Genomic DNA, 16,843 nt, shown 5'->3' with positions numbered 1-16,843 from the left:
ATTTTTGCACTTGAAGTCATAAAAATAATAAAAATAAATAATCACGCTTCTCAAGGCTTACGGTGTTACATTTACCTTGTGATGATACCATAATGCTCTGTGGAACACAACGTCTTGGTTGGATGTGGCCTGTATTGATGTGATGAAACGCTCCTTGTATTGATGTTCTTCGATAAAACACTTTGATAAAACTCAGTTCGATAAACCGTCTTGATAATACTGACTGATTGACTTCCATATACTGACTGAATTACATGTCGATTTACATGTCTCTTATATAGTAAAATGAACCTGTGTGAACCTGTTTTGGAAGATTCTAGATGCTTCTTTTCGATGCTTCTGAATGTTTCTGGATGCTACTAGATACTTCTTCTGGAAGCTTCTGCATGCTTCTGGAAACTTCTGGATACTTCCTTTAATTATTAAAAAACTTCCGTGACGTTGACACGGACCAGACTTAAGAAAATGAAACAAACCAAAAAAGTTGCACTTGTTTTGTCCGCTTCAAAATGGCACTTGTCAACGAAATTCTGCCTGTGTGCTGTCACCTGATTGCTTATGTCATGGCATGCTATGACTCCAGACTCCTGAACTGTTTGCTGTGGTAGTATAGTTCGTTTCGTTTTTAAGACATGTAAAATTAGGAACACTTTTTAGCATTGTTCGATGTTGGTTGCAAATGTTTTGTCCAATACTGTATGTATGTATGTATGTTTGTATGTATGTATGTATGTATGTATGTATGTATGTATGTATGTATGTATATATATATATATATATATAATTATTAGAATTTAATTAATTATTTAAACTTAATTGTCTTAATTAAATTAATTTAAAATAAAAAAAAATTTAAATAAAATTAAAAAAAAAATTAATTAAATAAATTTAATAACATAAAAAGGAAAATTCTCTATTAACCATTTTTTATTTAAAACTTTAGTTTAAAAATAGCAGGATCTTATTTTCCAAAAAATAAAAAAGGTGGAGGGTAAACTTTCATAAAATTTAAACGTATTACTTTATTTAACCTAACGCAAAAAAAGTTTTAAATCAATAGACTGATATTAAAATAATTGATAGTATTTTAATTAGCAAAAAAAATGCAAGATTTAATCATAGATAAAATTATCGATAAATACTTTTTAAATGAGCGATATCGCTATCGTTAATATTTAAGCTATCGATAAATAATCTTTAACTGCGTTGTATTGTGATATCTCCAGAAAAGGTTTTAACTCATCAAATACACACTTCATTAATAAAAAAATATCGTTTCTTTTCAATCGACTCAATTCAGTTTCTTTAGTTAAACACATTCCTTCAGATGATATATCTAATAAAAGAGAAGTCGGTTCAGTTTTATAATTATTATATGAAGGCTGAAGGGAATCGATATTGTATAAGTTTTTTATACTTTCACTAATGATATCAATGTTCACTTCATCAAATGGTTTTATGACAGGTTGAACGTCTTTTATTGATATTTCTTTTGATAAAGACTCTTTAAGAAAATCCAAATGAAACTCGGAATTTTCAAATACCTCTAACTTAAATAAAAGATCTTCTAATTTCGTTAAAATATTTATTGGACAAGATCTTTTCTGCAACTGAAATAGTAATGCGCTAAAATAAAAGAAAAAATAATCAAACAATAACAAAAAAGCATAAGTTTAATTAAATTTATGAACGTTAGCCGTCACCTAATTTTGACGCATAATAGCTCCAGCATCAGGGTAATTTCTAAAATTGCAAGTATTAGGTAGAGCGAACAAAAATTAAAATAACCTTAAATTACATTTAAAAAAATGTAACTTTAATAAATTAATAAAAATAATTAACTAAAATCAGTAATTATAAATCCTCTCCTAACTCCTGATTGTCACGAAAGTGGAGATTTCAATACGTAAAAGTTTTTTTTGGGACATTAAGTGTCTATAAACAGATGTTAGGATTAGTAAATTTTAAGAATAATACCATTCATGCCTTGGTTTGTACAATAAGCCACGGTATATAAGCACAACTAAGTACATTCAAATGTTATTAGATGTAATGTCTTTCCATTTTAAAAGACAGGATACTTTGCAGTGTACTTTGCATATTTTGCATTGATTCGTATATTTATTTGTCATTTTTACTATCATACCTACGAATTTATTAGTAAAAGTTCCAAAATCTTCAGTGGGTTATCTAATGCTACAGACAAGACTTTGCTGTACATACAGTACTGTTCAAATTATTTCGATAATTGAGAAAAAATTTTTAAATTAAACTTTACTTGTACTTTTTGTCATTAAAATGCATTATAATAAATAAGTATTATGATTAATATCATACCTGGGGCATTACTGTGAGATTTTAGTGCCTGCATATTAGATTTGTACTTTGAAAATTTAAAAAATACGTTAGTAATGTTCTTAATTGTGAATATTCAACTTTTTCAATTATTTGCAATTAGGCAGGGATTATTTTGCAAGAAGTTAGGCTACCAGAAATGATTTGATTTGAGGTCCTGAAACCAGGCCATCAACTTCATGTACAAAATCAAAATAGTCTTCAGTGTTTAATTATTTTATTTATTTACTTTAGTAGCAATGGGGGAAAAAAAAGATTATCTCCCCGTAAAAGGGGTCAGATTAAAGTTCTCTTGGAGAATACAGAGCATACTCTATGTCTGATAGCTTTAAAATGTGGGGTGACTCAGAGCATCGTGCTAAGCATAAAAAAGAACATGCAGCAAGAAAATGCGGAAGAAAGCGGATATCATCACAATAAGATGATCGAGCTTTGGCGAGACTCTCTAAATCTAACCGCAAGATGACATCACGCAGATTGAAATGAACACTTTAGGTGTTCAGATGAGTAGCAGCACAGTGCGAAGAAGATTATTTGAAGCTGGTTTGAGGGCATACCGACCAGAAAGAAAACAAAATTGACTGCTGCAATAATGAAGAAAAGATTATTATGGGCCAAACAATTTGCCACATGGACAGCGGAGGACTGGAAAATGGTGAGTTGTCTAAATGCACTTCCATACTGTCCAGCAAAATAATTTTTAAATTTGATTAGCGACAAACAAATTAAATGAAATTTAACTTAACTAGAAATTTAAATTACTAGAATGAGAATAATTGTAACAGTTGTAAGCCTATAATAATAGTCTGTGTAATTCACTGTATATGTGTGTGTTTAAGGTATGTTTTTCGGATGAATCAACACTGGAAATATTGGACAACGATTGCCGCTATGTAAGAAGAAGACCAGGAGAAGAGTTTCTAGATAGTGTCTGGCGCAGAAGGTCAAACATCCGACTAAAGTCATGGTTTGGAGCGTGATATCTTTCAAAGGACCTGGAAGTCTATACATTGTAGATAGCATGATGAATGCGAAACAGTACAAGAAAGTGATGAGAACTTGTCTGATTCCTCAACTAGAGGACTGGTTTCCTGATGGGAACTGCATTTACATGCAAGATGGGGCACCCTGCCATACAGCAAGCATTATCAAGGATTACTTTGTTGACATCGGTATGGAAGTGTTGCCCTGGCTGGCAAGTAGTCCTGATATGAACCCAATTGAAGGGATATGGCACAATTTGAAAGGCAGAGTAAATGAGGTCACCACCACTAACAAATGTGACCTAATTGAACGCATTAATCATGTATGGTATCACAATCCCGATATCACACAGTTAATTTCCAAATACTGTGCAGGTATGCCGAATAGAATTGCAGCACTTATAAAAGCCAAGGGTGGTGCAACCAAATACTGAAAACATATGCACAATGAGTAAATTGTATGCAGTACATGTATGTTTGCTAAATTTGGGCTTATATATTGAATACGAGGAATAAAAACCAGTTTTTAGTGTAAAAAACAAGTTTTTTGTCAATTATCATAATAATTTGAACAGTACTGTACATGGTACAGGTTTACTTTTTGACCAACATAAATAACCAAAAATTTTAGGGGTTTTTGTAGTCTTTTTTACTTTTTATTAGTTGGAACAACAACTGAAACAGGCTGGGTAACAACATCACTAGCTTGTGTTTACTAACAATTAAACTGAAGTTACACAAAAAAATATCCATTAAAAGATTAATATTTCGGTAGAAGAATGTTCTAAAATATATGATTGATTGCATGCCACAAAATTTGGTATTATAAGTGTCACACTGCTTCAAATAAATATTTGCATATATACACGCCATCACTGTTTTTTTTGAAGTTTTGTCTTTAATCTTTAACGGTTAAGGTGTTAAACGCAACTAAGGTTTTTTTCAAGTTTTTATCTATGAGATATTTTATTTATCTATACTTATATATTGAACATGCGAATAGTTATCTGTTTGTATTGTCACATATACAAGTATAGATAAATTATTTTTGTATTAAACGTACATTATATCTATATTAGACAATGACATACCAATGGTTAGCCATTCGTATGTCTGAAAACATCATTTCAACCATCATCTGTTATCTCAAAATAGTCAGTAAAAAAAAAGTGGAATACACCAATAAAATTGAAAAAAAAACAAAAACCTAACACTAATGTGCCTGTAATTACTTGATGAAAGTATGGGGTCTTCTTTTTGGCACATACTAGCTATTCTATCAATGATTCCTATCCAAAAAAAAAGGTATTCTTAGTTTACCATTGGCCATGAAATTATTTTTACTAATTTCAGTGTAAATATTTAGATACGTTAAGTAATCAGTTTCTGATTACATAGGTATCTAAATAATTTAAAAATAAAGATAAAATAGACCCAATGAAATCTGCTGACTTAAAAAAGCGTTTCCATTTCTGTGCATGGTTTTTTTTCATCTTCTTCTTTGTTTTTACAATTAGAAGCCTGGGACTTAAAGCAATATAGATACTAGTATAACCATCTTGAAGAAAAATTATAAGAAAATATTTTTATCACATATTATACTATCTGAACGTTTAAGTATGTATATTTTTATCAACTAAATATTTTTTTGTATTAATGTCAAAATAGTTGGAAAATTATGCAATGATTTTCTAAATGCTATACTCCAACTAAAAATATTTAAAGACTACTATTTCTCATTAAAAAAAAAATTTTAAATATGAGTTGCAGGGATATAATATTTTACTTAATATACTCATAAGCAATTCAATTTCATAAAACTAACTACATGAACCAGATAAATTTGCAATATCCTTATGTGACATGAACTGCAATTAAGCTGCAATTCTATGATAACTAGTGCAACCCTGTTCTAACTTTCTAAAAATCACATATATAAAATATTATTTAAAAAAATATATTGTTGCTAAAGAGTATATATTTTCCAAGAAATTAAAGTTTATTTATCTAGTAACTAAATTTGCATTTTTTTATTCCGTACGATTCTGTTTCAAACTTAATTTTTTCATTGATAACATTACTAATGTATAATTTTGATTACAAAATATTTATATAAATTAGAATTAAATGTAACTTGGATATTACTAGTTAGACAAATTATAAATGAATTTCTGTGTGGTTTTTTGAAAATGCCTATCGTAGGCTTTATTGTTGGGGAAAACAAAATAAGTATATTTTTTTTTTGTTTCTGAATAAACAATTTCAGCATTAACACTATGCCAAGAAACATACTGATTTTGTAAAACATTACCAAAACATTTTTTTGACAAGCAAAGTGAAATAAATTTTGATTAGCAAAGATTAAGACCAATTCAGAACAATAAAAATTCGAAAAAATTTGCAACAAGGCATTAGAAGAAATGTTGGGTAGCAGTTGTAGCAAATGTTGGGTAGCAGTTGTAGCAAATGTTGGGTAGCAGTACCAATGTACTGCTACCCAATATTTCTTCTTTTTTATGTTTAAATGAACATAAAAAATAATAATTTAAATATACAAATATTGAAAAATAAAAAAAAATAAAAATCTATTTTGGGATTTTTTTGTTTTTCTAAAAAACAAAAAATCCCAAATAATAATGCCAACAGAAAACAAATTATAAATATCATTACACATAAGCATATATTTTAATTATATCTGCAAATTTATATATAGATATATATATATATATATATATATATATATATATATATATATATATATATATATATATATATATATATATATATATATATATTTATGTATGTATGTATGTATGTATGTATGTATGTATGTATGTATGTATGTATGTATGTATATATATTAGACTGCTTCATTTTGGGGTCATGAAAAAATTTAAAGTACCATGGAGTTTTATCTGCTGCGCAGACCCCTATTTTATTAGTAGATTTTTTTTTTTTTTTTTAGTTTTAACCACTTTTAGGGGTTGCTCAAGTGCCCTAATGGTCTAATTTTAGACTTATTTACCCTTTTTTAAGCTTATTTTCAACACGTTTGAGCGGGTTCTAAAACTCAAAATAATTCTATTTTTTTTCTTTCCAGAGTTTCTTCTAAGTTAATAGAAAAAAAAAAAATGCATGGTAATTTAATTTGCTTAAAATATTTTGTCTAAACCTAACTAAAAAATTGCATAGTTATGCGGATTTTTACCAATTTTTACGCTTCGCATTTACTTTAATACTTTAGCGTACTTGCTTAAACACGTTATGCGAATTACTTTTTAGCAAAGACGATATTTAATTTTCATTTAAAAACGCGGGAAATAATTAGTGATAACTTTCATGATACACTTACTTCATATGCTTATTAGAGCTATTTACTACAGTTTTATTCATGTCGGGAAAAAGTAAGAAAAAAGTAAATTTTTTGGTTGGGGAATCCAGGTCATCCTTACCAAAAGACAAATTTTCTACAGAGCAAGAGGTTTTGCAATACTTCTTGCATTTAAAGGAGAAGCATCCAAAACAAAAAGAAAGTAGAATTATCCACTGTCCGTTGACAAAACACTTTGAAATCAGATGCCATAATGAAAAGTCTTTATGCTGCACTCTTTCAAAGTTAATTGCACCTTGGTTGAAGGGTGGATTTCAGATTTTGCAATTACAAACAATTAGGTAGGTACCAGACTGTATTTGTTTTTGTTTTATTTGTATATTATTAGAGGAAAACAATTAATATAACAAATATCTGCTGTTAAATAAATTAATTAACAGAAATAGATGTGTTGTAAAATGTTCAGAACCTACAAATCACATTTTTTAGTAAAAAGATAGAGAAGCTGATCCTAACTTGGAAACTGTTAAAAAAAAAACAAATCAAGACAAACTTTATCAGAAATTGAAAAAAGAAGGAAATTTTTAACTCAGATGAAAAGGATCTTTTGGATTGCACCTGAGCTCGATACTCTGGTTGCAATCATTAAAGCTGATAAGAAAAGAAGTTGTCGAGACAAGACTGAAGATATTGCTTTTTTATTAGACCAATTAGGAGATAGAAAAACAAGAATAGGTGGATTAGACACAAGGTACATTTCCTCTGTTAACAGGAGTTTATCCAAGTTTGAAATGAGATCAAGTTTGAATGAAACCATGTCAGAGAGTGAATTCAGCTCAAATGGATCCGATAAAAATGAAGATAATGATGATTTCCCGTATCCAGATCCAGAGTTAAAGAAGAAAGTCAAAAAACCAGATACTGTTCTACTTCCAAAAGATATTCTCAAGAGAACTGCTGATACTGCAGTCGGGGAAGGATTAAGTCATAGGCAGCATACTGCCATGGTTAATAGTATAATTGCTAAATCAGGTGGAAATATAGATGAATTTAAATGTTCAACCTCTACAGCATTAAGAGCAGCAGATAAAGTCATTTATGATGAATCAAAGAGGATCAAGGACCATTTGAGAAATTTCAGAAATAATAATAAGAACATTTTAGTTCAACTCCATTTTGATGGAAAAGTATGTCATGAATATACTGATGGGAAAAAATCAGAAAAAGATCGATTAGCAATATTAATAAACGGTAACATGGAAACGCACCTGTTGGGAATTCCAGCTATTTCTTCCGGAACTGGCGAAAATCAAAAAAATGCGATCAGAGATATCTTGAATTGCTTTGACCTTACAAACAGTATACAAGCTGTTACATTTGATACAACCAGAATCAACACTGGAAACAAAAATGGAGCTGTTTCTTTACTGGTAAATGAAGTTTTTCAGCGACCAGTTTTATCTATTGCATGCCGACATCATATAAACGAGCTACACATAACACATTTCTGGAAAAATTATCCAAGTAGTGCTACTTCTGGACCAGATAATATGCTGTTTAAAATATTAAAATCAACATGGAATGATCTTGATGTAGAGAACCAGGTAGGGTTTTACAAAATTGGTTAACATTTTTGTAAAATATTATTGTACCCTAGTATTTCTTCAATTTTGAGCTCTTTGATTTTTTTTTGACATTTTAAATAAAAAGGTGTTGAGAAGATTGACTATTCCAGATGAAACATGGCTTGGTCATCAAAAGCATGAAAGCATAACGTTCTGCAGAAATATTATCACCCATGGGTCTCTGAAAAAGGTAGCCCGATGACTAGATGTTTTAATATGTAGTTATGTATACAATATGTACTATGAAGTAGTAATATATCCTAGATTTTTCTTGTTTAATTCTATTATTCTTTATAAGACAAAAGTATACATACCTATGTTTATTGCATTATACCAATATACTTCTGGTTTAATTTTTAGGATGGGGCTACAAGGAAGGACTACATTGAGCTGACAGAGCTTACACTTATGGTGCTTTCTGAGGAAAAGTACAAGTTTCGTACACCCGGAGCAATTCATCATGCCCGTTTTATGGCAAAAGGTAGAGAGTTTTAGGTTTATGATAGGAAAAAGTCCAAAGTTAAAAATTATAGCTTCATAGCAAAAAAAAATGAATTTGTTATACATGATCAAATATTTAGCTTTTCAAAAAAAATAAAAATGTATATTTTTATAGGTATCTACTACCTAAAGCTCCAGCTTATGATGGATGCAATACCCAGTCTGACAAATCGACTGAAAAATGAAATTACTGAAGTGGCAACTTTTGTGGCTGTTTTCTATACTACCTGGTTTCTCAAAGCTGAACTATCTGCTGTGGCTCCTCGTCAGGTAGGTACCAAGTTAACAAGTATGATATATATATATATATATATATATATATATATATATATATATATATATATATATATATATATATATATATGTATATATATATATATATATTATATATATATATATATATATATATATATATATATATATATATATATATATATATATATATACATATATATACATATATATATATATATATATATATATATATATATATATATATATATATATATATATATATATATATATATATATATATATATATATATATATATATATAAGGATTCTATTATAAATAAAAAGTTTTGATTAAAAGTTTCTAAAATATAAATTTTTTTAAGGTAAGCTAGTTACTTAACAATTTTTTGTTTATCCAGGATATGAGAGCTCTTTGGCAAATGAATAGGTTTAAGGAGTACAATTTGATTGGGGCAGAATCAGTCGTTGAATCAATCAAACGGCACACATGGTTTCTGGACCCTTACCTTGTTGTTCTTGCCTTAGCTGATGAAAACTGTGAAGAAAGAGGTGAAATTGCTCAAAAATTATACAGCTTTGAATTTCGTAGCTTAGATAAATATTCGTTAGCCCGAATAAAAGCTAACATGGAGGTCCTCAATTCTTTAGACTTCAGTGGACCGAAGCCACCAAGCTTAGTTGAATTGGTCACAGAAAATTCGTGGCTTTTGTTCCTTATGATAGGGCAGAGTAAAAGTGACTGTCAATGGATGAAAACCCCGCCAGAGTATTGGACTTGTAACGATTTCTACTTAAAATTTAAAGATGCTATTTTTAATCTTGCAGTTGTTAATGATTGCTCTGAAAGAACTGTTAAACTCATAAAGGACAACATTGATATTGCCAGAAAGGAAGAAAAAAGACAAGATTCACTTTTATTCATGCACAATTACAAAAGGAAGTATGTAGGAAAAAGAAAAACCTCCAAGAAAAACAAAAAAACAATATAAAAATATTGCATAATATTTGTAAAAAATAACACTATTATTAAGAAATATATAAAATCAAATCGCTAGACGTTTTATGACTTTACATATCAACAAAGTTATTACGTTGCGTAAAAATTGGAAAAAATTGCACTAAATTTGGGATTTTATAAATAGATTTGCATGAAATATTTCAGATAAATAAAAATACCATGCATTTTTATTTGTTTTTTCTAACTTAGAAGAAACTCTGGAAAGAAAAAAAATTTAATTATTTTGAGTTTTAGAACTTGCTCAAATATGCCAAAAATAGGCTTAAAAAGGTCTAAATTCAGGCAATTGGGGCACTTGAGCAACCCCTAAAAATGGTCAAAATTGAAAAAAAAATTCTATTAATAAAATAGGGGTCTGCGCAGCAGATAAGACTCCATGGTACTTTAAATTTTTTCATGACCCCAAAATGAAGCAGTCTAATATATATACATACATATAAAAAAAAACATTCACCTAAATACACCTCTGTAGATAGCTATATTTTGAAACCATTTTGCAGAATTAATAAATGACTGATTAAAAGAATTTTGAAGAATATACTCTTTACCAGCCATCACTCCATCACTGTACCCAATCTATATTAAAAATACAATTAAAAACAATAATAAAAAAAAATATAATTATTACTTAAAAAATAATATACACATTAATTTTGGTCAGGGTAAGAATAAGAAAAAGACAAACCAAGCAGGTGTCCCAGAAACCAAAATTTAGAAGGCACCCTAAACATTTTCTAAAACAAAACCTCTTAAACTTAGACTATCTTAAACTCTGAGACTTTAATAATAAAAATAATAATTAGAAAATTAACTTTAAACAATTCCTTAGAAACCAATTTTTACAATATCTTGAAGTCAAAAGAAAAAAAAAATAATGCTTTATGCTTGCATCGTTAACATAACACAAGGCTTTTAGTATCAACTTTATAAATATTCTCCCCCCCCCCCAAAAAAAAAAACCTAAGGTAATTAATATGTTTATATTATATATAATATAGCAAGCAAATCTATACAATCTAAAAGCATGGAGATAAGTAGTGCTGTAAAATTATTAAATCTATGAAGTAAATATTGACGCGACACCATAAAAAAAGGCATTTAAAAAGCTGTATTAGGCACTAATTAACTTTTTATATAACGGACATGGATAAGTAACATTTTTTTAATATTTCATTTGCAAATCAGTTTATATCTGTTTAAACTATTATTTATTTTTAAAGAGTATTAAATTGTTATTGTAAAAAGCTATATAAAGCAACAATATAACAAAACTGGGCTATTTTGTCAATAAAAAAGTCTTGTGTTAATATAAAATAACTCATGTTGTTTTATTGCTGTTTTATACAGTTTAAAACATTAAAAACATATTTAAAATAAAACAAAGTAAATAAACAGAAAGTTAATAAATCAGAATTGATAAAAACATTATTTTCATAAAACATGCTCTATCAATAGACCAAACGAGTAAGATCAAATCAAAAAGCAAATAAGTAAATTCAAAAAAATACTAAACTTATTAGATACCAAGTTTTTCTAGTTAATTGCTTTTTGACCTAGCTTATTATCAAAAGTTTAAGTATAATTGGTTTTTCCATTCAAAGGGTTTTAAAGTTGATGTTTTCATTCAATTTTTTCATTTAAATTGTTTTGCAATAGAATAAAGTGAGAAAAAAAAAATTTTAATAAGTTGAATTATATTTCCATAAGTTTAAGTATACGCTTAAATTTTTTTTGAAAAAAAATTATATATTTTGAACAGAAGTAGAATAATTTATTTTTTTTTAATTTAAATTTTTTATAATTTAATTTTTATCACTCATTTCATGTTTGCAATAGTATGTTTCTACTTTCTACTCCACAAGTTTTTTAAGTGTGCTGGTTTACCATGCAATCATTGGAGGTACCTGGTAATTTTGGAGGTGCTTAGTATTTTTTTAGTATTAAGGAGCATGGCAACCCAGAAACAGAAAAAGAGGTATCAGTTACCTGGAAACCTTCCTAGTGTACCAGGTATCCAGCAAAATTACTATCAATTGTCAAACCCTGCCGCCTGGCGATTATGAGGTTTCAACCGTTACTTACTATAAAGTCACACTGTCATTTTGTGATGTACCGATGGCAAAGGCCGATTGAGGCTAATGATAGGGTTTAATGTATGTATATAAAGGTAATATATTAATATTAGGTACGCAATTTGCATATATAAGGTGCGCCTATGCACCAGTTTGGTGTCCAAATACTATGTATCATTTTTCAAACCTTATAGTCGCATTTTGAATCATGTGAATGGGCAGTTAAATCATTAATAACACTGAATCTCTTGTTTTGATTAGTAAAATAAATTTTTTTGCAGAGGGTATATGGAATAATCGTGTATAATATATCTATAAAAAACACACTAAATCACTGAGCTATCAATAATATGAGTTTAGGAGAAAAACAAACCTAATTAAAGACATAAGTTCTATGTATGCAAAAAAGATTTTTTTTTTTTTTTGTTATTTCACCTCCCCAAGGCCCAGAAGGCCACTACAGATGAGGAGGTTACTTAATTGTGGCTATAACCCTCTCTCAACTCTATAACTCTGAAACACGAACCTTGACGAACAAGGCCGCTGCGCGGAGAAACAAGTTGAGCACGGTACTACCAGGGACGTGGTGGGGATCGAACTCGAAACCTCTCGCTTATGAAGCGAGCGCACTACCACTACACCACTACCGCATTGGATGGGCATATGTTAATTTTTTAGCTCTTAAAGCAATTTTTCAGACTTAATTATTTACTGAAAAATATTGAAATAAATAAGGAGTAGGTATAGAAACAATCAGTGTAGAATAGATAAGTATAGAAATGGTAGATTTGGTAAAGACCCATATTTTACGGGTCCGGAAAGTTAGGATATAAGGAAAAAGTAAAGAAAAGGTTGGTGTGGAATAAACTTACAAAGACCCGTATTTTTACGGGTCTGGTCAACTAATTTAATATAAATTTTAATGGTATTAAAGAAATATGTTATAAAATATTTGTTAATGAGAAAATCAAGACTCCTTTTTGCTTCAAAAGGAATTTATTTCCAACAACCAAAAATTAACTTTAAAGGAAGTAAAAAAACTCCTCTCTACAATCACTGTTTTGGATGGAAATAATCTTCAATGCAAAAAACTTGTAAAAATGACAAATAATTTTGTTTTGGATATAAATAAAAAGTCTTTTTTTACAGCAGATGGTGATCCTTATCAAAGACCTATGGCGCGATGGAGCAAGGTAACACGTACTAATGAAATTTAAAAAAATGATTGAAAACAAATCAAATATGTTTCAATACATTTATCCATTTCTTTAACTATCAGAAGGATAAAATAGAAAGTAAAAAATAAAACAAAAGGATATATTTAAATTTAAGACAAAAAATATCAAATTAACTGAATAATAGCAACAAATATGAAAAGCAACAACAATAATTACAATTAGCATCAACACAAAAAATAATATATAACAAAATCAATACACAAAAGTTCTCACTAATATAAACAAAGCACAAAAATACAAGACAGTTTAAACAATACACAGAAATATGCCGCATAAACAATGCAAAACAATAAACAATGCATACAACATAAATTAATAAAACTTGAAAAATTATTCTTTTCGTTTTCTGTTTCCGAATTTATTATGAACAGTTTTTTATTTTAACTTTGCTTTTAATTGATTGGTCCTTTTAATGTTTTTCTTCAATTTATTTATGATCTTAAATATTTTCAATGTTTTTACTTTATTCGCTTTTTTTTTTAAATCTTTATTTTTATTTTTATTTTCTATTCATCTATTTTAAACAATTTTTATTTATTTTTTCTTTCCTTGTTTATCATAATTTATTTCCTTTTAATCATTAAAGAAAAAATTTCCTCCATTTGCGATGTCATTGCAAATGGAGAAAGTTCTTTTCCTATGTAAAAACTGGATGTCTGGCAACCCTACTGAAGGGATATATTTTGATATATATAAATATATTTTTTAATAAAAAAATATTTAATAAGCCATTGTTATAAAACATGTATAACAATATATATTTTCTATTTATATGTTTTATGTGTATATTTAATTATTTAATAATTTAAATTAATGTATATTTAATTATTTAACTAATGATTCAAATTATTACAGCTAATATAAAAAAATTCAAATATGTAAGTTTAAATGTAATTTAATGTCATTTACCGCAAAATGCTGTCTTTTTAAATATAAGAAATTATCTTCAAGATTTATATCCTGCTCAATATCTTCTTTATTAGGAAACTGCATTGTAACTCTAAAATGAAATAAGAAATTTGTTATGTATACTATTAAAGTATAGTATACATATACGTAAAGTTTGGTATAGAATCTTCTATATCAAACTTACTAATACATAAAAACAGTTTCCTAGATTTATTTAGTACAGGGTAAATATATCAATTTTACACAATTAGTATCTATTTTAATAAACTAATTATATAATACAGAACAAACTTATTATATATAATATAGTAATTAGAATCATAATCAATATCAACTATACATTACTCCCCTAATGTAAAATTGATAATAATATTTGTATTTATAGAATATAATTTCCACATCCAACTTTTTATATCATAACCATTTTATTCTCATCTAATTGAAATTTTCATCGTTGCAATTAATATTTTATAATTCACTGTGACAAAATATTAAGGTCCATGCATGCTGTCAACATTCAGATAATGGCCTTTTCCATAAATTTTTGATGAATTTCACTGATTAATTTATGTTTAGTTGCATACATAGATGCTGCTGAAATATGTTGGTTTCAATTTTGTCCAGCACATGCGTTACTGTTTCTGGTGATGATCTTGACAACCGGATCCATTTGATTAAGAAATGAATAAAAATGAAAGCCATATAAGACCATATAACTATTTTCAAAACAAGGCTTAATAGTCTCAGCTCATTTGTCACTAAGAGCTTATCAGAAAAAAAAAGAAAAACGATTCCAACTAAAGAAATATGAAAATTATGAAATCAAACTCAAAGTCTTCTTGATTTTTTCTTTTAAGATTTATAAGCAGCAGAACCAAGAAGTTAGAGGTTCGTTGCTGGCTCTGGTCAGATATAAAACATTTAAAAGTAACAAGGCATAAACTTTCTGATTGTTTGCACTTCTGCAGTGTTTTGAGATAAGATTGCTATGTCTTCATTGAACACCTTCATTACTAAAAATTAAAGTCCAAGAAACTTCAATATTTAAAAAAAAAATGTCTATGGTTTTATGCTTCTGTGGTTCGGATAGGTCTCCCTATAGTTGCATTTATATATATATATATATATATATATATATATATATATATATATATATATATATATATATATATATATATATATATATATATATATATATATATATATATAACGTCTGTTCACAAAAAATCCGGAATGAAAAATTGTTCTTAATTGAATACAAAATTAATCGATTTTTGACAAAAATTTTAACTAAAATGAGTAACTGGACATTGTTAACTATTTTATAACCGAAAGTGGTCCTAAATCAGCGGCTTTTCGAACTTTAGTTTTGACTGAATCCATTAGGTTAAAAAAGTAGTCTGGATCAAACTCTTTCAACTTTAATCGAATTCTATTCTTAAGGTGGTCAAGATTTTTCGCAGTAAATCCATTTCCATAAACTTTTGCTTTTAAATGTGCCCAAAAATTTTCAATTGGCCTTAACTGCGGTACATTTGGGGGGTTATCTTTAGCGTCGACAAAGTTAATACCTAAAGTGTTGTAAGTTTCTAATGTGTGTTTTGCATAATGACATCTCGCTCCGTCAGGCCAAAATAAAATTTTCATGTTTTGATGCTTGGAATTTATAAATGGAAGAAGTCTTTTTGTAATACATTCTTTAGAATAAGTTTTTGCATCCAGTGCACAGTTTTTTACAGCAAAATAAGGCGATGAATGACCAAAACGACTGATTGCAATCCAAACGAGAACTTTCTCGTCAAACTTTTTTTAGAAGTTGAATTTAATGTTAGGATCAGTTTGAGAACTATCCTTTGTATAGTAGCCAGAGTTTTGTGAACAATTTGCACCATTTACACAGAAATAAGATTCATCGTCCATGATGATTTCAAACTCATTTGATGAAGTTTTTCTTTTGTTTAATTTCTTGCTTTTCTGTTGTTTTTGGTGCATTTTTTCTTTTGGTATACTTTAGTCCATGCATACTTAATAATCTATTTACGTATGAAACGCTTATCTTATATTTTTTTTGCCAATTTTCTTTGCGAAATCCCGATTCTCTCTTCTGCTCTTGCAATCATGGTCTCTCTCTTTTCTGGTGTAATTTTAAAAGGTTTTCTGCCGCAACCGATTCTTCTATTCATTGGCAAATTATTTTCAGACCTTTTAATTATGTCATAAATTGTAGATTTAGCGATTCCCATTTTCTTAAAATGATCCACTGTAAATTTCTTTCCACTGTTTATGTTTTGTTTATAAAAATTTCCAATCACATTTCTAACATCGTTCTCTTTTAGATGCTCCATGTTTATTTGAATTAATTATTTAAACTCAATTTTGCCTCAAAATAAAACTGTTGTTGTTGACCGATTAAATTTAAAAATTTCGAATCGAAAATTCGAAATTTAGAACAATTTGTGTACATTTGAAATCAGTCCGGATTTTTTGTGAACAGACGTTATATATATATATATATATATATATATATATATATATATATATATATATATATATATA

General features: G+C 28.1%; 2 protein-coding genes across 5 annotated transcripts in view; one reads left to right on the top strand and one right to left on the bottom strand.

Moving 5' to 3' along the window:
- Positions 1–1,067: 1,067 nt before the first annotated feature.
- Positions 1,068–16,843, bottom strand: part of LOC100205256 (uncharacterized) — a 21,200-nt gene continuing 5,424 nt past the window's right edge. For all 4 annotated transcript variants that reach the window (XM_065809950.1, XM_065809948.1, XM_065809949.1 and 1 more), the window contains exons 2-4: positions 14,288–14,378; positions 10,523–10,644; positions 1,068–1,626 (exon numbers count right to left, since the gene is read on the bottom strand). In XM_065809950.1, coding sequence (XP_065666022.1) covers positions 1,176–1,626; positions 10,523–10,644; positions 14,288–14,371 — 657 coding nt within the window. In that variant the 5' untranslated portion in view covers positions 14,372–14,378 and the 3' untranslated portion in view covers positions 1,068–1,175. The remainder of the gene's footprint in view (positions 1,627–10,522; positions 10,645–14,287; positions 14,379–16,843) is intronic.
- Positions 7,263–10,039, top strand: LOC136087429 (uncharacterized). The gene is made up of 5 exons (XM_065810195.1): positions 7,263–8,273; positions 8,380–8,484; positions 8,655–8,775; positions 8,911–9,065; positions 9,449–10,039. The coding sequence occupies exons 1-5, from the start codon at positions 7,263–7,265 to the stop codon at positions 10,037–10,039; spliced, it is 1,983 nt and encodes a 660-aa protein (XP_065666267.1).

This window comes from Hydra vulgaris, chromosome 11 (genome assembly GCF_038396675.1).
Source record: "Hydra vulgaris chromosome 11, alternate assembly HydraT2T_AEP".
Lineage (NCBI taxonomy): Eukaryota > Metazoa > Cnidaria > Hydrozoa > Anthoathecata > Hydridae > Hydra > Hydra vulgaris.
The sequence above is the reverse complement of the archived record's forward strand: the minus strand, read 5'-3'. Positions and strand labels throughout refer to the sequence as shown.